At 52.3% G+C, this 20,081-nt stretch overlaps 8 protein-coding genes across 8 annotated transcripts; 6 read left to right on the forward strand and 2 right to left on the reverse strand.

The window, feature by feature from the left end:
* Nucleotides 1–285: 285 nt before the first annotated feature.
* On the forward strand, nt 286–1,607 carry Z519_01043 (uncharacterized protein; the record flags this gene model as incomplete). The annotated part of the gene is made up of 2 exons (XM_016758800.1): nt 286–1,246; nt 1,315–1,607. The coding sequence occupies 2 exons, from the start codon at nt 286–288 to the stop codon at nt 1,605–1,607; spliced, it is 1,254 nt and encodes a 417-aa protein (XP_016624128.1).
* Nucleotides 1,608–3,071: 1,464 nt separating this feature from the next.
* On the forward strand, nt 3,072–4,939 carry Z519_01044 (uncharacterized protein; the record flags this gene model as incomplete). The annotated part of the gene is made up of 2 exons (XM_016758801.1): nt 3,072–3,966; nt 4,017–4,939. The coding sequence occupies 2 exons, from the start codon at nt 3,072–3,074 to the stop codon at nt 4,937–4,939; spliced, it is 1,818 nt and encodes a 605-aa protein (XP_016624129.1).
* Nucleotides 4,940–5,833: 894 nt separating this feature from the next.
* On the forward strand, nt 5,834–6,357 carry Z519_01045 (uncharacterized protein; the record flags this gene model as incomplete). Its single annotated transcript, XM_016758802.1, has 2 exons — nt 5,834–5,899; nt 6,010–6,357. The coding sequence occupies 2 exons, from the start codon at nt 5,834–5,836 to the stop codon at nt 6,355–6,357; spliced, it is 414 nt and encodes a 137-aa protein (XP_016624130.1).
* A 1,561-nt stretch (nt 6,358–7,918) lies between these two features.
* On the reverse strand, nt 7,919–10,606 carry Z519_01046 (uncharacterized protein; the record flags this gene model as incomplete). Its single annotated transcript, XM_016758803.1, has 2 exons — nt 7,919–9,616; nt 9,674–10,606. 2 exons carry the CDS (start codon nt 10,604–10,606, stop codon nt 7,919–7,921), a joined length of 2,631 nt encoding a protein of 876 aa, XP_016624131.1.
* A 550-nt stretch (nt 10,607–11,156) lies between these two features.
* Nucleotides 11,157–14,363, reverse strand: Z519_01047 (uncharacterized protein; the record flags this gene model as incomplete). The annotated part of the gene is made up of 1 exon (XM_016758804.1): nt 11,157–14,363. The coding sequence occupies one exon, from the start codon at nt 14,361–14,363 to the stop codon at nt 11,157–11,159; it is 3,207 nt and encodes a 1,068-aa protein (XP_016624132.1).
* Nucleotides 14,364–15,307: 944 nt separating this feature from the next.
* On the forward strand, nt 15,308–16,894 carry Z519_01048 (3-carboxy-cis,cis-muconate cycloisomerase; the record flags this gene model as incomplete). The annotated part of the gene is made up of 3 exons (XM_016758805.1): nt 15,308–15,513; nt 15,596–15,731; nt 15,869–16,894. 3 exons carry the CDS (start codon nt 15,308–15,310, stop codon nt 16,892–16,894), a joined length of 1,368 nt encoding a protein of 455 aa, XP_016624133.1.
* Nucleotides 16,895–17,466: 572 nt separating this feature from the next.
* Z519_01049 (uncharacterized protein) lies at nt 17,467–18,379 on the forward strand (the record flags this gene model as incomplete). Its single annotated transcript, XM_016758806.1, has 3 exons — nt 17,467–17,885; nt 17,958–18,114; nt 18,194–18,379. The coding sequence occupies 3 exons, from the start codon at nt 17,467–17,469 to the stop codon at nt 18,377–18,379; spliced, it is 762 nt and encodes a 253-aa protein (XP_016624134.1).
* Nucleotides 18,380–19,158: 779 nt separating this feature from the next.
* Z519_01050 (uncharacterized protein) lies at nt 19,159–19,713 on the forward strand (the record flags this gene model as incomplete). The annotated part of the gene is made up of 1 exon (XM_016758807.1): nt 19,159–19,713. One exon carries the CDS (start codon nt 19,159–19,161, stop codon nt 19,711–19,713), a length of 555 nt encoding a protein of 184 aa, XP_016624135.1.
* Nucleotides 19,714–20,081: the final 368 nt, after the last annotated feature.

The raw sequence follows: 20,081 nt of genomic DNA on the forward strand, positions 1-20,081 counted from the left end.
AGCTTGGTCGTCGGACGCGCTGATTGGCTGTTGATGGACATGGCTGTGCCAACTTCTGGTCATGACGTCGATGTGGCGCAAACACCACTTTACAGTCCCCTCGATATGACCCAGCTAACTCAGCACCTTCGGAAGGGACATTCTCTTCATCATTATTGACAGTGTGATACCCTTTTTTTTGTCTCTATTCTTACCTTTATTTTTCCCTTCCTGAGGCATAAGGCCCCGTAAACTTGGCCAAATATTATTCTGACCCATAATTAAAATCGACTGTCTGCGAGAGTCATGGCAATGGAATATATCAATTACATCAAGGCCAAGGCCCACCTTGTAACCTCGCGCAAATCTGAGATGCCGGTCTTGTCCGAGGAAGATGAGAAGTTTCTGGATCGCATTACATCTCAAGAAAATCCTCCTCCGCTCCCAGCCCGGCCGGGGGTGCTGACACAAGGCAAGGATGCCCAGATCGCCCTTATGGACGGCGCCCAGAACATCCCTCTCCCTCCTGAGACTCCAAATGAACTCAGCGAAGAGCCGGCAATGATCCAGCAAGACGAGAATGGCGCCACACAAGGCGCCCCGCCTAAACCAAAGACCACCTGGAGCTGGCTCAGGCGGGATAGCCGAGACGTTAAACGCCAAAAGAACGAGGCCACCGCTGCTGGTTTAGAAGACATCGCTGCCAGTCTTAAGAAGCGCGAACTTGAAGACAGCGAGGAAGAGAAGCAGGCCAGGCAGGAAGAAGAGGACATGACCATCGTGCTGGAGCGGCTCAACCTGGCGGCCGTCAACAATCGCGTCTTCTCCATCAGCGACGAAACGCAAGAACTGCTACAGAAATTCAATCTAATTTTCAAAGATCTCGTCAACGGTGTGCCCACGGCGTACGAAGACCTGGAGAGTTTATTGACGAATGGTGACCGGCAGCTGCAGAAGACTTTCAATTCGCTCCCGGCATTTTTGCAGAAGCTCATTGAGAAACTCCCCGAGACTATGACCAAGGGGTTTGCGCCTGAGATGATGGCGGCGGCTGCCGAAAGGGCGCAGAAGAGCGGGGTCAACATGGAAAACGCAGGCAAGGCAGCTGCTGCGGCGAAGAAGATGGGATTCAAGACACCTTCGTTGAAAGAATTGGTGGGTAAGCCAACAGCCATCACGGCGGCGCTCAGGTCGATCATGAACTATCTCCGGGCGCGGTTCCCGGCATTCATGGGCATGAATGTTCTATGGTCACTAGCATTGTTCGGTAAGGACTTTCTCTCGGCCCCAGGGCGACCCACTGTTTCAACTTATAGACTAATCCTTGAGGCGCAGTGTTGCTCTTTGTCTTCTGGTATTGTCATAAACGTGGTCGAGAGGTTAGGTTGGAGAAAGAACGGCAGCTCACCGAAGAGGAAGTGCAAAAGTTGGACGTCGACTACAAGGCAGAGCATCCGGATGAATATCCCACCACGACAGCCGAGAAGGGGGCATCAATCCAAGAAGTGCAAGCTGGCATAGAGGAGGTTCAGGCCGCAAAGGAGGCGGTGGAGGTGCCAGAGCAGCCGGTGGAAGTGGAACCCAGGGCAGTTTCTCCATCGACAGCAACGGCAGCCTCAGCGCCGTGACGAATGGGGATTGGACCAAGGAGAATGCACTCGTGACGACCTACCGAATCATGATGATGACGACAGTGACGGCGATGCGAGTGTGGGGTACGTTTAAGTTTGGGTTTTTTCTCAAACTTTTTCATTTTTTTCACTTCTGTTTCAACTTGGCGGGTAGCGGTTTGGCCTTGAGAATGGGCCTGACGGGGCTGGAAATGATTCGGGATGGGGCTTTGGTTTGGCAACGGCGCGAACGACAAGAGCAGTGACTCTCAGTGGATTGAGGTGCATAGTAACCGGAGGCTTCCCTCCTTGTCAGTATTTTGAGATCGAATGATTTTTCTGCAAGCTCTGAGTTTCCCTCACATTGAGTTTTATAGGATTTTATGGAGTTTTACTCATGTGGCACGTGACGAAGGGTTTTGCCTTTGAGTCATTGGAGAAGGAATGGAGTCACCGGAGTCTCAATAGCTGGGTAGCGATTGGCTGCGCTTGAGGCACGCGAGGGGCGGGATGGAGAAAACATCTGATATAATTTTTTTGAATTTTTTTTGTGTTAAGCCCTTTTTGTTTTGAGATTCATGGTGCTCCAGACCAGCAAGAACTGTACAGAGGTCAAACAGTCAACAGATGCCCAACAATAGCAGAAACAAGAACCAAGATGCAAGTGTGTAACCAATGGTGCGCATTTACGTAGCTCCAGATGCACCGAGTACCTAGAGTCGATCAAGAGCTGGGAATAAATAGCGGTGTGCAGGCTCTGCGAGGGCCTGTGGAGTTGCACATTGCCAACCCGCCTCAGTCCATGAGCTCGATAGGCTCAATACCTAGTAGGCAGGTGGCTAGTCCAGCCCTTAGTGCCTTTAAGTAGAATGACTCCAGCAATGGGCGTCCAGGCGGAATGGAACCACCGCCCGCTCCGCAGTCACCGCAGGCACCGCACTGTGCCGTACAATCCCAAAAGCCTCTTTTGCCCTCGACTTCTCACCTTTTTTTCCCTTCCTCTCTTTTCCCTCTTGCTACAACCTCAGCCAACTTCACCACCCGTATATTATTACTATCTGTCAGAGCATCGTCCAAGCATTTTTCTTCCATATCGTTCGAGGACCATCTTTTGCTCATGGCCTTCGCTGCTTTCTAGACGGCCGGGAGGCTCCCTCTCCCACCTGCGGAGAGGGAGTCTTCTCTCGTGGCCAGTCAAGCAGCTCCAGCAAATCCTCGTTTCGATATCTACTCTTTCGAGGCTCTACCCGCGTAGGAGCTCCCGTCCACTGTTGTCCTCGAAATTGCCCCATTTGCACACCGGAACGGCACCCAATTGTCCTCGCGACACGAAGGTGCTGAGCACGATATTTTCACCCCCAGGACGACCACTCCGCCCACCTGTCCCCCCGCTATCCTTGACATCGAACCCTCATATTACCATCTACTCTCTTCATCCTTATTTGTTGGCAAGCCATTGAGCTTTTGACTTTTAAGTCACCAATGTCTCGCCTGTACACCCGCAACTCGCGGGGTCGCCAGCCAATGCTGGGTTCCATCAGAATATCAAAGTCGAAAGAACACCCCAACGACACATATGAGCCGAAGCCGAAGAGGGGCAAAGCTGTTCCCAAAAACATGGTAACGAAGAAATCGTCTGGCAAAAGGAAAAGAGCAGACACCTCGGCCTCAGAGGGCGACGATTCGTCCGACTACGGGTCTGAGACGGCAGACGATGCCTCGGACGAAGACAGCGAGGATGAAGCCGATGATGAAGACGATCTGCCAGCAGTAAAAGCCCCGTCTCGTTCGCGGAGATTGAATGGGGCGGGGCCAAAGCATCAATCCATTGCACCAGACAATGTCTCCCTCGCTAGCAGCTCTGATAGCATGTTCGGTGATTTTGAAGACTACTATGAGGATGACGAGGACCCAAATCTCTCCCCCGAAGAGAACAGGAAGCGTTTCGAAGAAAAGGTCTTCGCAGAATCGGACGATGACAACGATGTTTATCAGGCTGTCGATGACATTAGCGATTCTGACGACGAAGTCGAGGGCCAAGAGCAGGAATTGCTCGCAATGCTTTCCGAAGAAGGTCAGAGCGATGCCGACTTCCTCCTCAACCAGATCGACGGCTTGTCCGCCTACGGGTTTGGAGATGAGAGTGAGGGTTCCATCTACCGCTTTGCCTCCTCACAAGGAAGTGATAGTGCTACTGAAACCGCTCCCGAGAGACGGGTGCACTTTGCCACGGATGCCGATCCGCCCATTTACTTCCCCATGTCAGAGTCGCCTACAATTACTCGTGCCCTACTGCCCTCGGCATTACCAGACTCCGGGTTTTCTCGCCACGGTGCTGACAGACGTGTTGTCGGGCTGGTCGATGATGTGGACGACTGTATGTTGAAACGTGATTTGTCCGTGTGGATGATGACTAACGCCCTGCAGCTGATCTGACCGACGACTGTTTGCCGGAGGAGGCCCTTCAAAGCACACCCCACGCAGCCGGCGACGAAAAAGAAATGTCCCCCTTGGCGTCTCCGCCCTCCAAAAAATCGGGCAAGAAGCCAGCTCATCGTCGGGGCCCCCGTCGCGGCATCTTCATCGACGAAGGTGACAAGACATCGGGCATTCTCGACCCTTCGGGCAAGATTATTCTCATGACCAATCCTCATTTGCTCGGAGAAGAGTTTGCTCGTCGATATGGGGCATCTCAAACGTCCAGTCCCGACGTGGGCTTTGCCGAGCTCATTGAGGAGAGCGATGCTGGTGATCGCGACCCTACTGAACTGCTGGCTGGCCCAAGTGCAGACATCATGCTGGCCAGCCTCAATTCCGCAATCAATGACCCATTCAATCAAGGCCAGGCTGTTGGCCCCTTGGAAGCCTTTTACCCTACCAATAACTTCTTTTTCGATGATCTTGCTGTTGACCATGGTGACCTAGCTGGAGACTTCCCGACGGATGGACTTGGGGAAGATGTGATCAGCCTCACCGACGTGATACAATTCGACAGTGGTTCCGAAGATAGTGACGGGCCCACGTCACCCATTTTCATGCCTCCCAGTCAGGAGCTGTTGGGTAATGATTTCTCCCATCTCAATAACGGCAATGTGACGGCTTTCCGACGCAATGCTGATCCAGCCTTTGCGGCCATGAGCCAGCTGCCGTCATTCCTGGACATGGATTACATGAGTTCACCTCTTGCTACCCCTGCACCCTCTCGCCGCAGGAAGAAGAATCATGCCTCTCCATACACCTCATCCCACTACAAAGGAGTGACGCCTGTCCAACGGATGCGGGATCCCAACAATGGACGGGCTTCCGATCCCGTGACTCCTGCGAAGAAAAAACGTAGGCTTATGACTTGATGAAATGACGACGACACACGATGGTCTCGTTTTCCATGTCTCATGTGCGGTTGTCCGCTCGGGACGAACCATGTACTGGTTTATGGATCAAATACCGGCGTCGAGCTGAAGAAAGGGGCATCTTGTTTTTCGGAGGTCCCTCACAACAATGGGACCAGTTTTCTTCTCAGCGTTCGGAATTCAATTGACTTTCGACTTGATACGAAACCAAAATGAACAATGCGGTTAGGGAAAAGAAATGTGCGAGCTTTATGATATCGGAATAGGGGAAGAGCATCTCCAACGAGGACTTCGGCTTGTTCACTTTCTCTTTGCTTTTCAAAAGGGCTGATGATGGGATTATTCACATTTTTGGCGTTCTCCAAAGATTTCCCATAGAGACTTTGTAGAGTGGTCTTCGTTCTTTCAATTAAAGATTTAAACGTTAAAAATCCCACTTGTCTCTCAATTGTTTGCGAGCTCATGCCGTTAAGCGAGAAATGCTTCCATGGTGTTATCCGTTGAGTAGGTTTGTGCGTAGTGTGAGGGTTGTGGAGAAGATACCAAGGCACGCATCTGTAGCCAGCATGGACTGTTGATCTGCGCACCCGCGACACTCGAGGAATGCTCTAACTCCGTCTGGCACCTTCCTCGATCACCCCGCTTCTTTAACTCGACTGCACTGCTTCGACTGCTGCAACCGCTCGACCTCCTGGTTCGGGCATCTGGTGGAACAATGTCTGTGCCAATTGTCCCTTGCCTCGAGTAATATCGTGGCGGGACGCCGAGGTGAGCTTGAAACTGCTGGTGGCGACATTTTCTTGTCGCTTTTCGGTCGGAAAAGTCGACACTCCGCGTCTTCAGAAGCTCAGGGATTCACTGCGTTGGAAGACGCTGCGCGATCCACAAAAGACAATGGCGTGGTATTCCCTTCTCCCGGCGCAATTGACGGTCTACGAAACTTGGATTGTACGTGCATTTGTAAGTTGCGCCGCGTCTCATACTTATCTTCCATTTCCTTCTAAGCCGTCTCCGCGTGCTCGAACACCCCGGCAGCATTGTTCTCTGACGCTAATTTAATGTGCTGCCAGCTGATTCTGGCGTTCATAAACATGGTCCCCTGGCTCCTCGCCATCCTCTATGACATCCTGTACTATATCGGCCGCCGGATCTGGCATGAAATACCCGTTTGGGGCGGACGGGCCAGAGGAGAACACCGACCGAGAGCGCCCAGCCTTCGTGACAGAGCGAGGAGGGTGAGTTTTAGAGATCTCATGAGCGGCGGTATGGGGATGGGCATGGGTCGGGAAGAGCAGGATGATCAGCTCGAGAATGAAAAGAGCAAGGCCCCCAAGGGACACAGAAGGGGGCTAAGTGCGCAGAGTATAGAAGAAGAGAAAGATGAGGAGATGGAGGATGAGGAGGATCGCAGGACATGAAGAGTTGTTGAGACGCAAAGTTATCACGATATACGGCCCTACCACGGAAGTCACGACAACACCCCAGATGAATAGATCCCATGAACACGATGGATATATTTGAGATGAGACGAGTCGGCACGATTTCAATAAGAACGACTGCGAACACGACGACCACGACAAGAGCCAATCACCACCCCAGGGTTTCAGAGTGCACCACTGTTAAACCAAGCTACGCCGCCGGCTCACCTTTTCTACACGGCATTGACGTGTGAGCTATCATTCGCCTTGCGTCCTCCTACACGACACAGAGAAACCTCGTCCGCGCGCGAAAAGGCGAATCTAACGATTTTACCGCCTAACATAAGCGATCGTCGAGGGGCATTCTGCCCGAGACGGGCGAAAAGCCTTCGAAAGGATTCTTCCGGGGACTCTGCCCAAGTCATACGCTCTCCCTTCTGCTTTCCCAAACGCTTGTCCAGGCGAACGAGTCCGCTCGACACATCGAAAGATACGAGGTGAGAAAGCGAAGGGAAAATGGAGAAGAAGCAGGTGAGGAAATTATCTACCTACTAGGGACAGACTATTCGAGTTCACGATAAGACGTATGATTTTTACGGGGGAGACAACCTTGACAGGAAGGGGATATGTCATATTCACAACGATAGGGTACCTAGGTAGAATGGGATAGGATGAGTCTTACGTACAGTAGAGTAGGACAGTAAATTCCAACCCCGACTGTGACAATACGACACAAGGCTGCAAGTCGCCACATAAGAGATCGACAAGAGTATTGAACTGTGGAAGCTTGTCGATACTCCATCTCCAAGGCGCGAGGTATGCTGCCTACCTATCTCGCTAGGGATATATGATACACAGAGGTGGTCGCGAACAGAAGAGATCCGTCATTCCTTTCAAGTTCCCGACACACCATAGGTACCTACAACATGTCGAATACTATCCCGGAAATCACCTCTTGATACGTTGGGATATCGTGAGATCGTCACAATATGCCTTGTTCGCGAAAGAGCTCAAACCCAGCCTCAGCCTTGGTAAGGAGGAGGTACGAAGACAAGTTAACCTCGTAGCCTAGGTACCTACGTATATCCCTAGGAGTAATGTAGATAGGTGTCTATCTACATATGTTCTTGGAATACGTATGCTGGCACGGCACTGCATTGCACCGCAAGGGCAGGGAGGCAGGAAGCGAACAGACATACACACACAGGGTATATTGACAATACCGGCGTGCGCGTCTCATGGCTTTGAGTCTTGCCTTTTTTTTTTCTTTTTTTTTTTTCACAATCCGCGGCGACTCTGATCAACCACCTTACTTGCGGGTATCATGTTCTGGTAACATTCGCACCACCTTGCGTAGGTAACGTCCCAACCATCGATCCTGGACAGTATTAGACGCATCAGTCCTTTCTGACGAAAGGCAGTCACTCAGCCAATGCTTCTGTGAGGGAAAAAAATGGTGCAGATAGCCGTGGCGAAGAGATTCTTATTTCACCTTCTTGAAGTCTGTGTTTTCACGTTGCTGATCTGAAGTCAAGGCTTGTCTAGGGCATGTTTTTAGCGATCATTGGGACATGTTGAAGTCCTCATAGCTCCTCTGCGGATGCCAGTGTCGAAGCGCCTCTGGCACATGAAGCTGATCCAAGTGAACCTTGCTGCAACCTTGGGGACAGTCTTGCGTGAACGTGTGCCTCAGGCTTCTTTGCGCATCATTTAGAAACCGTTCTTGTCTGAAGCCGTCTTGACAATCAGTAATTTCCTTGAGGAAACTGTTTGCCCGCCAACGCCTTGATTCCTGAACTGAATAGCACCTGCTAGATAGGCCCTTGGCACACCCCCTAACATTGAAAACGTGCCATGCCGTATAGTCCCGCAAACGTTGAAGGCCCTCAACCGATGCTTCAACACAGCCAAGTTTCCACCGTGAGTCGAAAGGGCATAGATGACATTTCCCTAACCAATATCGTCTGTGGCTTGATCGTTGAGCGTAGTAATCTACTTCTCTTCTTCGTAGATGAGGGGGTTCACTGTGTGACCTAGGTCTTAAGCCTGGAGAGCGGGAGGCTCGATGCTGCATGAGCATAATCACGCCCGAATCATCTTGAGTTTCGTCCAAAAGCTCCATAAATGGTCCGCAAGACGAAGAAACTAGGTCTCTAAGATCTGCGGCTGCAGGAACCAACCTCTTCTTCTGAACAATCGTCCAGCTGCCCTCAGTCTCCTCTTCCTCGTCTGGAAACCATATGATTTGATCCGGCAAACTGCTTTTTGGACCGAATGCTCCGGGAAGGGGAATGAGCTTGTGCACGTAGAGCGTCTGCGAGTAGGAAACCTTGAGACTCCAGTCTGCGGGCGTGGGTCCGTATACAAGTCGCTCTACTCGCACCGACTCAAGGCGATCTTGCTCCACGGGCATTGACCCATGACAACGTCTTTCTTCGAGCCCTCGAAGAACTAATGAATCCCAGATTTGGCTCTCCTTGGCGCCGTATTTACAGAGGTCAAGGCCAGCTTTTTGCACCATTTCGATCCATATACGCAGGGCGTCCATCATTTCCGTGTAAATCCAGCCGCCGGCGTACCGTAACACCTCGAAATCTGCAATGCCCATGCAGTCTAATAAGGCCGTGGTCTGCCAATAGTATTCTTGCTTGACGTCTTGGTTCATGAAGAATCTCCTGACCGAGGATTGATCATCTCCCGGAGCAACGCCATAAGGATCTGCGCCGTTTATCAAGACTCTCACGCCGAGATCAAACCATTCTGTTATTCTGTGGTAAGGGCAAAAGAAATACGTCACCAACGTCCAAAGACGGCGGGCAACGTAATGCAAAATCGTCAAACCACTGCTGCTTCTCAGATTAGCAAGCCTTTGATCAGATTTTCCCAATCCTATGCACTTGAGAAACCCGGCGCGCTCCATGCAAGATTGGACGCCAGTCTGGACGGCAAGCTCAAACCTTGCTTCGAGAGGCAGGCGGCAGAACCCCGAAAACTGGTTGGTCAGGATTATATCGAGACATCGTTCACTTTGGCAGCCATATATCCATGCATACCGAAGAGGAGAGGTATAGAGGTCGGCATCAAAACCAGGGGCTTCGATAAAAAGTCGATACATCTCTTCCGCCCTATAGTGGTCATCCGAAAAGGCGGACAAGGCGTAATAACCGAGAGCGTCGCTCAACGTTGTTGCACGGTCCAACCAACTCGAGTGGGTGAGGAGATAGCGACAGACCTCTACCTGTCCGTAAAGGGCAGCTTGCTAGTCAAGATCATCAGATTTGTTACTCTGGATGCACGGAGTATTCAAGATGCCTACCTCCAGTAAAGTGCCCCATCTGTTTCCGCCACGATCGTAAACATCCAATGGTGTTCCTTTGCCACCAGTAATGAGTCTCTGAACTCCCGCAAGATCGCCATTCCTACAGCAACGAAAGATGAGTGAATGATATGGCACAACGTTATATGTACGCAATTGGATATCCCAGCCACATTGGGCCCTAGTCAATGCAAAATCCCAAACGCGAGAGCACAGCTGTGTTGGGAAGCGAAGGCTAATCAGAAAGCGCGTTTTGTTGTTTTTGCGCTTGCCTGGCCCAACCGTGCAGTGAGTGTCCGGTTTATTTTGCTCATCAACTTGGACACTCAGCGTCTGAGTGTTATGCATTTGCTGCGTAGCCGTCCATGCTGATCCACTGGCCGCAGTGGTTCCTATTGAAGAGATAAGCATCTGGGACTGGGGTGGAGAGCGAATCGTTAAAAGCTGGGCCTGAATGTCGCTCAGGAGGTTACTGTGCTCCTGGGCTCGCTGCCTTTGCTCGGCAGAGCAGTACATAGAGAAGGCGAGCATTAATGAGCTCTTTGCCTTCTCTAGGTCGTCGAGTAGCTCCTTCACGTTTCGTTCTTTGAAAGCAGTGTATAGTTTCCCTTTTACACTGACATGGTCCGTCATGTGACGCTCCATTTTATCGACCAGCCGCACTATCTCAGCTGTCCTTTGTTGAGAGCTCGTGATGCAACGCGCAAGAAGGACTCCGCTGTGGGTGTCGTGCAGCCGGTGTTGTTCCAGGTCCCTTAGGCATATAGCCATAGTTTCGAGGTCGAAAACCAAGGTTTCAATGATTCGTGGTGCTTCCCTTGCGGTATGATATATTCTCCCCAGCCTCACGGCGCACCTGCCGAGCTCGATGCTCAGCGAAACCAAGCCGGCAGCGCCAGTGACCACGCCAAACACGGCCTCGATGCCAGACATTACTGTAGAGGATGAAGTGATATGTAGGGATGGAAGGACAGTGTAGCTAAGGAGCAAAGGAGGAAAGGATAATCAAGCAAGGGCAAGGAAACTCGATGGTCATGGCTTGGAGGGAGAGACCGGTTGAGACAGAAGCGCCTGACCATCTTGCTGCCTACCACCTCCACTGGGCTGGTGCTGGTAGGCTTCGCACATGCTCTGAAGTTAGCCTATTGGCAGGCGAACACTGCGCCTCTCTGGACACTCGCTGTTAGACGCCCAGCGACGCCTCGCCAGTCTTGGTCTTTGTTGGTGCCCGACCTGCTTGGCTTGCGAGGCTGTACCCTGTACGTTTAGGTAATATGCATAAGGAGTATTGGGGTCTGTGAGCCTTGTTGTATAACCCCATCTTGAGAGCAGGTCACCCTCATTCAGTCTAGTCGGTCTTTCGGTTCAGGGGGAGGTAGCAATGATACGGGCATGAATCTTCACTCTCTCGTGCAACCTGGAGTACGTTTCGGCCTTTCTCCGGTCCGCATCACGAGGACAGGACTCAATTCATCAACCTTGGCTATCGACCGACATACCGGCCCTCGAAAGCTGCGTCGACATCTTCGTCGGCTTCTCTATTATCGCCACCATCACCATCCTCATCCTCGTCCTCGTCCTCGTCCTCGTCCTCGTCTTCGTCTTCGTCTTCGTCCCCGTTTCCATCGTCGTCGTCCCAGTCATCGCTTGCTTCTTCTTCCCCTGCTTCGCCGTCGTCTTCATTATCATCGTTATCCTCCCTGTTTCCATCGTCCATCTCCACATCCTCCAGTTGGACGTCTACCCTTCTTTCGGGGACGCCTTGTCGCGCCCCTGTTGAATATCTATCAGTGACTTTGACTCCCGGAACCGAGGATGAACGGCCCGTTGTGGCAGTCGAGGTCTGTATTCTAGGTATCTGTTGAGACTGTGGTCTCAGTGGAGAGGGAAGCTGCCGCGGTTGCAGTTGTTGAGATTCAGATTCAGGTTCAGGACTCGGTCCGCTGACCTCGCGTCCTCTCCCGCCCTCCCCTTCTCCCTCCGTAGCAGGAATGCTCGCACTTCGACTTCTCGACACGGACCTGCTCGCTTCGCCCGCGCTGCCTTGACCTGCACCAGCTGTTTTCTTTGCCTTCTCAAGATCCATTCTCTCCCGTCTCTTCATCTCCCTCCTCTCGGCAGCAAGACTGCCTCGGTTTCTCTCTCTTCTTCCGCGAAAGATTGCTGAAGGTCCAATAGCGGTGCTGCTCACAACACTGCTTTCCCTACTTCCTTCCTGCGGTTCCTGTTCCCCGCCAGGTCCAGGAGTCGCCGTAGTCTCGCTTTGTGCGACGCTCGCACTGCGGCTTCGACCCTCACCAGTTTGGCTACGCGATTCGCTATCCTCACTGGTCGATGCCATCCCGTAGATAGCTTCGAGGGCGTCGTAGTTGATCCGTCGCGAGAAAGTTCGCCGATTCATGAGCATCAATCTCATGGATTTCGCTGCGCTTCTTTCCCGTCCAACGACTGTGGTGCTGTCTTGGCCTTCCTCTCCTTCTCCTTCGTCACCCTCGTTGTCGCCCTCTGCACCCTCCACTTCCCCTCCGCCCTCACCTTCGCCCACGGCCCTTTGACCTTTACCTCTCCTTCTCCCTTCCCGTTGCTCCCTCAAATAGCTAACGTCTCCCCTGCGTCCCGGTCTTTTCGTCCCGTCCTTTCTCCTTCCCTTCTCAATCTTCTTTCTCCTCTCCTCCTGCTCTGGGTCCAAGCCCCTTGCCCTCATGTCCGCCTCCTTCAACTCTTTCCTTATCCTCTTCGCATGATCCTGTCGCAGCCAGTCGGCATTCATGCTCACCCATACCCTCTCTTTGATACGGGATTCTTGCTCAGACAAGAGACAAGTTGAGACATCTTCATCAGAATCGAATTCGTCAGGCTTGAGCGTCGGAGAAAGGGAGACGAAGCCAAGGTTACCAATTGTCGAGTTCGCGGGTGGTCCACATTTCTTGTCTCTCGGGTGCGGAGGAACAGTCTGGGTTGGGTCGGCGGTGAGATCTATAAGGGTTGGTTGCTGTCCTCCAGCCTGACCACCACCGGGCTGTTGCACCGATCCTTCCTCTTCACCTGGAGGCAGAGGTCGGTAGTTTGGGTCGAGTTCCGGGTTGTCTCGTAGTGCTTCTACAATGCCTTCTTCAATTTCGTTCTCAATCGCAATTTCGGCTGCCGATGCAGGCGGTGCTCTCCAATGCGAGGATTTGGGTTTCCGATGTGGAGGCTGCGAGGCATTCGAGACATCTTGACTGTGCTCGTCGTGCGACGATGCAGGCGTCTCCCCTCGCAGAGCGTCTGCCTCTTCGCTTTGTGCTTCAGCAGGTGTCTCGCCAGAAGTCAGAGCCGGATCAATGACCGTCCGTCGAGCTGGGATCTCTGGAATCTTGTAACCTTCTGCGTCAATCCGAACTCGTTTCGCCGGCAGTGGTCGCCCTTCGTCCGATTCTTGGTTAGCTTCGGGTTCAGGAGACGCAGCATCGTCCTCGATCTCAGCGGCGGTCTCTGCGAGAGCACGCTTTCTAGGGCGACCTTTCTTCTTGTTCTTGGGTTTCGGATTTTGTGCTTCTTTCCAGATAGGCGGATGTTGTTCGTCGAGCGGATGCGGTACATAGGGGACCGGGATCGCTTCGTTTCTGAATTTTGTGACCGAAAGTTTACTGGCTTGTGTGTCGTGGAATTCTTCCAGTCGTTTGTTGATGGTAATTTCGGTGACTTTTGCCGTCAGCACAACCTCGCGTGTGGTACGACGGTAATTGTTCATCCGAGCGGCCAGAATGACCGCAGCACCACAGACGCCCGAAGGTCGACGGCCGTGGCTGATCCAGTCGCGCTTCATTCTCTTGACGATGTTGATAGCATCGCGTTTGATTTTGTCCTGGTCGTGCTTGTCGAAATCCAACTCTTCGACAAACCTGGGTACAAGCGTGGCCGGATCCATTCCCCAGAATTCTGCAGAGCCATCGGGTCGAAAGCCTTTTCCTTTGGTCAGAAACAGCTTTTTGACGAGGTCCTGGTACACCCTGCCCAGTGCAAAAACATCCATGTTCATCTTCTCGGCGAAGTCAATCAACATGAAGCTGTACAAGGGTCTCAATTGACCCTCGACTTGCTCCGTTTTACGTCGACAAGCGACATAGAGACAGACGACAGCGACACTTTCGATGCTTCTCCCTTGGACAAAGCTATTGCTGTTTGCCAACTCAAACAGTCTTTCAGCCGCATCCACCTCCGATTGTCTGATGCCAAGAAGGTTTATGTAGGAGGACATGACGGTTTTGGCCTGGGCTTTTGAGCGTTCGCGATTCAGCGGGGCCTCGCGGCCAGCAGTCCCAAAAGCTCCTCCGTGGAAGGTCCTCTGATGAGTTTGGTTTTCGCCAACCTGAACACCAAGAGCAGTGATACGGCCAGACTCGGTCTCGCCAAAGCCCTGCTCGCTAACAAGGCCGGAATCTTCTTGGACTAGGGCACCACAACTCTGGCAGATGAGTCCTTGATCACCAAAGACGACATTTGACCGATCAGGACAGTCGGGATTAGGACACAGGGGTTTCGAGCGAGCCTGGGGCTGGCTGACTGGCGTGGGTGCTCGCACGAGCGTAGGGGTTGACGCTCGCAGAGAACTGGGTGCTGGGCTGCCTAAGCCATCGATGCGGCCTCGAAAGTTGGGCCGGCGGTGTTGGCCAGCGCGAGGCTTGGGCGGTGGGGGCTTTGGCGGCATTGTAGCAGGGTCGTTTACAGGCACACAGAGGGATGGATCGAGGAACAAAGGAGATCTAGTCTGTGGTACACTCTCACAAGGAGCATATTTAAACACACGTGACTCAGACCGGCAGTGACTTGTGACTGAGGAATGTCAGGCTATGAGTCGACAGTGGCGGAGACCGAGCACGAGCTTGGGCCAGTGTGTGAGAGGCAGTTATCTCGTTCGACCTGGGTTGACTGGAGAAGAGCTGTATGCTATTTCGAAGGATAGAGGATGGATCGAAAGAGGAACAGATGCGGATGGTGATTGGAGGATGAATTCTGTGAGATGGTGGAGAGGGACGAAGGAGTCTGAGTTTGGTGTTGCAAAAGTGACTCGAAAAAGCGGTTGAGAATCCAAGTGAAAAAGCAGCAGGCGGGGCAGTGCAAGTGCAGTCTGCACTGCCAAGACTTCCCTCTCTCTGGACTCCCTCTCTATGAAAAAAGGGCGACAACATCACACAAACTCCTCACGATTGTGAAACCATAATCATGATGACAAAACCAGCCGGTAATAATCAATGCAGACTCTTTCAAAAAAATATGATCCTGCCCATCGAACATCGCAATTCACCTGTCCGGCACGTGACGGGCAAGGACAGTGGCGGTCTAGCTTGAAATAGACATGGCTTGGCGCCCACAGAGTTCAAAATTCCAAACAATTTGGTGATGGAGGCTTGTGGAGACTCAGGAGCCTTCCTCGACTTGAACCCCTCAAGCCTCAGCCTTCCCCGCACGAGGCTACGACCCCGCAAGGCATAAACAAGAGCACTTCAAAACCACCAGGAGACTCTCCGGCCACGTTCTCAGAGACAGAGAGAATTTAGAATCTTTATAAAACCCGTCGATCCATATTCCCAAACGAAAATACATCGAACAAAAGCAGTTGACAAACCAGACTCAGTCCCAAAGACCCCAAAAATGTCAGTCTCGGCACTTGATTCACGCCTGTTCCAAAACCTCTTTGGGACCCAAGAGATCCGCGCTGTCTTCGATGACGAGGCATACACTCAGCAGATGGTCGATGTCGAGCTTGCTCTAGCCCGGGCACAATCCAAGGTTGGGCTCATCCCGGCTGAGGCTGGAGAAATTCTCACCAACAAGTTCAGAGAGAAGGAGGGCTTTCGGTGAGTGTTTTGGGCCCACCTGTCGCCCAATTCCTGCAGACCCAGAACGTCCGCGCTCATTCGATTGCTTGTTACATATTAGTCTTGACTTTAACCGCCTCTCGCGCGAGACAGAGATCGTGGGATATCCTGTCCTTCCTCTAGTGCGGCAGCTCGTGGAACATGCTTCTGGTGAGATGGGCAAGTATATCCACTGGGGAGCCACCACACAAGACATTGTAAGTCGATCACGTTTGCAAGACTGTAACTAGACAGGTAGATTTTTTTTTTCCTCCTCCCTTGCCCATGTGACAGAACAGGGCCAATATCTGCATTTGTTGGCTACCCGGCGCTCTAACTCCCGGGGTTGCTGCAGATGGACACTGCCTCCATGCTTCAGATGCGCAATGGGTTGCAGATAATCAAACGCCATTTGCAAGAACTAGAAAACATACTCCGAACTCTGTCGAAGAAGTACCGCGACACGCCAATGGCTGGCAGAACACATCTACAACATGCTTTACCATGTACATTTGGATACAAGTGCGCCGTCTACCTATCCAGCATCCTTCGGCATTCCGAGCGTCTCCAGGAAATTGAAAACCGATGCCTTCTGGTCCAGTTCGGCGGCGCGGCCGGGACGCTGGCCTCTCTAGGATCTGACGACGCCGGTCTCCGCGTGAGAGAACAACTCGCAAAAGAGCTCGGTCTGAGCAACCCCAGCATCACCTGGCATGTCGCCCGGGACAACGTGGCTGAAATCGTCAGCTTCCTTGCCCTCATGGGAGGCTCGCTCGGCAAGATCGCCTATGATCTAATCTTTATGTCGTCCAATGAACTGGGCGAAGTGGCGGAGCCATTTGTCCCCCACCGCGGTGCATCATCAACTATGCCGCAGAAACGGAACCCCATCTCAAGCGAAGTCGTCCTTGCTGCCTCAAAATTACTCCGTGCGAATGCAGGTCTGGCACTAGATGCCATGGTGACTGACTTCGAGCGGGCCTCGGGCCCTTGGCACCTGGAATGGGTAGCCGTGCCTGAAGCATTCGTCCTGGCCGTCGGCGCCCTGCATCAGACCAATTTTGCGCTGGGAGGCCTCGTCGTCAACACAGATTCCATGGTGAAGAACCTTATATCGACCAGGGGTCTCATCGTCGGGGAAGCCGTGATGATGGGTCTAGCCCCGTTTCTGGGTCGACAACAGGCTCACGACCTGGTCTACGAGGCTTGCAAGGAGTCGATAGAGAAGGACAAGGCACTGTTTGACGTTCTGAAGGACCGTGCCAGTGTGGCGGTATACGTGTCGGAAGAACAACTGAAGGACCTCTGTGACCCGGCCAATTACCTGGGCGCTAGCCAGCTGATGGTGGACAACATTCTCGAACTCGGGAAGAGAAGTTGATCTGTCACTGATGTCACCAGTAAAACGGGTCATCCATCACGAATTGCTTTGTAAGTATCGTCCATGTGGAACAGTGCCGACCCGCAAATGTCCCACTAGCCACAGCGATTCGCCTGAACCAGGGTACGATATAGATGATCACTTAGATATTAGCACCGAATCCTTATTTCCGGGGCAGAACAAGCGGTCAGGCCTTACCTCTCTTCCCCGGTTACCTGCCACACAGGATTGGGCCAGAGTTTATCCCGAATCCCCTGCTTGGCTCACCTTATGGTACGGGTTGTCGCTTTAACACGTGGGCAAGGCTGCCAAGCCAGGAGTTACGAGAGATACTTCCGTAGGACCGTGGCGTGGACAACAGACTTGTTCCCGAGAAGAAGGTACGGGTATGTGTTTAGATGAAAGCATGCATAGATTTGGTCGGTCGGGAACCAGAGCATGGGGCATATATATGCAGACACCTACGGGCTAGAGAGACGGATTCTGGAGTTGTGATCCCTTTTATATACACTCTACCTTTCAACCAAGGGGCTCTTACCCGTGACCGGCAGCAAAATTGACCAAAGATCACAATGCCTGCTTATCTTGTGACAGGCGCCGGTCGCGGGCTAGGACTCGAACTCGCCTCCCAACTGTCGAAGCTCCCTCAGGATCAAGTTTCGATTATCTTCGCAACAACCAGATCCGATCCCTCAGATGCCCTGCAACAGCTTATCGCTCATTCGAATGGGAGGGTCGTGCACATGCCAATGGCCATCACTGAAAAGGACAGCATCAAGGCAGCGGTGTTTCTGGTCGACAAAGCCCTTGCCGGAAAGGGACTTGATGTCGTCATTAATAATGGTGGCGTCTTGCTTCTTTCCGTTAACGGCATCGAGAACATGGATCACCTTGGCTATACTCTCAAAGTGAATTTAGAAGCCGTCCACGATGTCACGGCAGCATTTCTGCCCCTTTTGCGCAAAGGTGAACAGAAGAAAGTGTTGAACATGTGAGTAGCGGGACCGGCATCCCCAAGCATGCCGACGACGACCATGGCAGATAAATTTGATCACCAATGCAGCACATCTACCCTTGGCTCCATAACAATAGCTCCCCAATTTATGTATGCACCAACACCATCTTACAAGGTCTCGAAAGCGGCTCTGAATATGTTGACTGTGCAATGTGGCTTGGAGCTGGGGAATGAAGGGTTTACATTCCTGATGGTGTCCCCCGGCGTAAGCTGAGCTCTCCTGATTCTTACCGTTGTTATCCTGCCGCATGAGCACGGCTGACACAAATGTTCTGAATATGCAGTACTTGAAGACTGACATGGGTGGGGACAGGGCTGACCTGCCGGTCGAGGTTGGAGCAAAAGCCACCCTTGATATTCTCCTCAAGAGCACAAAGGAGGACAATTGGAAATGCAAAACCATACATGTTCCCGGATGGGAGAATGTGGAAGGTCCAAATGTGTATGATGGGAGGGAAGTAGCCTGGTGAAACAATTTCGCCGTAAGGTGGCAACCAGGCGATCGGGACCACTTGCAAGGACTGCATGGACGTTTGAGCGGTCCGAATATGATTCCGCCGATGTCCTTCCTCAAATGCCTTGCTAGGCTATCGTATTGTAGACACTGTCTCTCGTCAGACAAAGAAATTGAATCTGGCTCCACCCATCTCACAAGGCCACGACTTCATATCAGGGCTCACTATTCCCAAAGGCATTGCTGCTAAAGGTGAAGGAAGCTGGGAAAGAGACATTTCACTTACCATGGCTGCTTCATGCAGGATCATAATCCGGTTTTGCCTCCTCGATTCATTCCAGCTGGAGTCGTTGCAAACCAATCCGGTACAGTCTCTCACTGGGCGAGACATGCCACGCGCAGACTGGCAATGTCAGAAAGAAAAACAAACGGACTGCTCGCCTTAGCAAACATGGTAGCCGGGTTCTTACTTTGAGACTGAGCGTCTGCAGCCTCCATCTTGCAGTGGCAATGTTGTTCGTTCCTGCCCACGCTCCTTTCTTTGCCGAGGACACTGCGGCTGCTTTTGGCTGAATCTGTGCCAAGCGTGTTGTGAGGGTGTCTCGTTGTGTCTGCTTGATTGAGGCAGGCCGTTCGTGTGGTGTTTCCAACAGCCTTATAAAGAGGAGATCCCTTCCTCTGCATCGAAGCATCTCAACAACGGAGAGCATCTGCTCAAGAGTCAACCAAATAATCTGTCATCTATTCAGCAAGCTTGTTCATACAACACCTGGTCGAAATCCTTACTGTGCAAACATGGCCGCATATGTCTGGAATCCCGATGCCACCTTCCGAATCACTGACAGTGTCAGGGGCGACATTATCTGTATCGGCCGAACATTTAGAAGATTTCATTCTCGATGTGCTTGGGGCATCAGGGAAGAATCTCCTTCCAATGCGGCGACGGTTCGTAACCTACTCGGTGTCATGGGTGCGAATCCCCCTACCCTCGTGACCGGTCAGCAATTAGAGATGCTTGCCCGCCATTGCCTATGCTCTTACCACCAGAGACAAATTTCGCAAGCCACATCGGAACTCAGAGGGCATCTTGCTGTGGCTGTTCAGGCATACGAACAGTACAACGACGTGAAACGACGGTATGAGGTGCTCCGCGGTGCATTGGTTCGACTTCTTGGGCTTCAGGATGGTGGCCAGTCCGATGAGGACTTGGTCCTTCAAATTAAATGTCTAATCGTTCTTGCGGGAGAGTTTGCGCCCGAGGCTGGCGATGTCAGAAGTCTAGTCATTCTTGCGCAACAGTTTGTGCTTGAGGCTGTCGATCAGTCTGATGAAGAGATGTCTTCAGTCTAGTCAGAATCTAGTCAGAAGCCTAGCAGGCCATGAAGGCCGAACACAAGACGGGCCTCATCTTGCACGCAAGAAGCACACCCTCTCTCTGGGCGACTGAATTTAGACGGAGGGAGACAGAAGTGGTCTGAGGTCCATGGGGATGGAACTAGGGGTTCTAGGATGGGATGCTGTCTGGCAATGGGAGCACAGTTGGTTGTCTGGCAAAGCCTTCCGCAATGGCTTTTGTCATTCACGTTGGAGGAGCCTTGGGGTCGTATTTGGTCCAGGAATCGCATCATGGGTGGCCTTTCAGCATGGGGCGCTGGCGTCGCAAGGTCGATTTGATGAAACAGGAACAGAAGCAAGAGTTGAAGGAAGCAGGGACACAT

The sequence above is a fragment of the Cladophialophora bantiana genome (assembly GCF_000835475.1).
Source record: "Cladophialophora bantiana CBS 173.52 unplaced genomic scaffold supercont1.2, whole genome shotgun sequence".
Taxonomy (NCBI): Eukaryota; Fungi; Ascomycota; class Eurotiomycetes; order Chaetothyriales; family Herpotrichiellaceae; genus Cladophialophora; species Cladophialophora bantiana.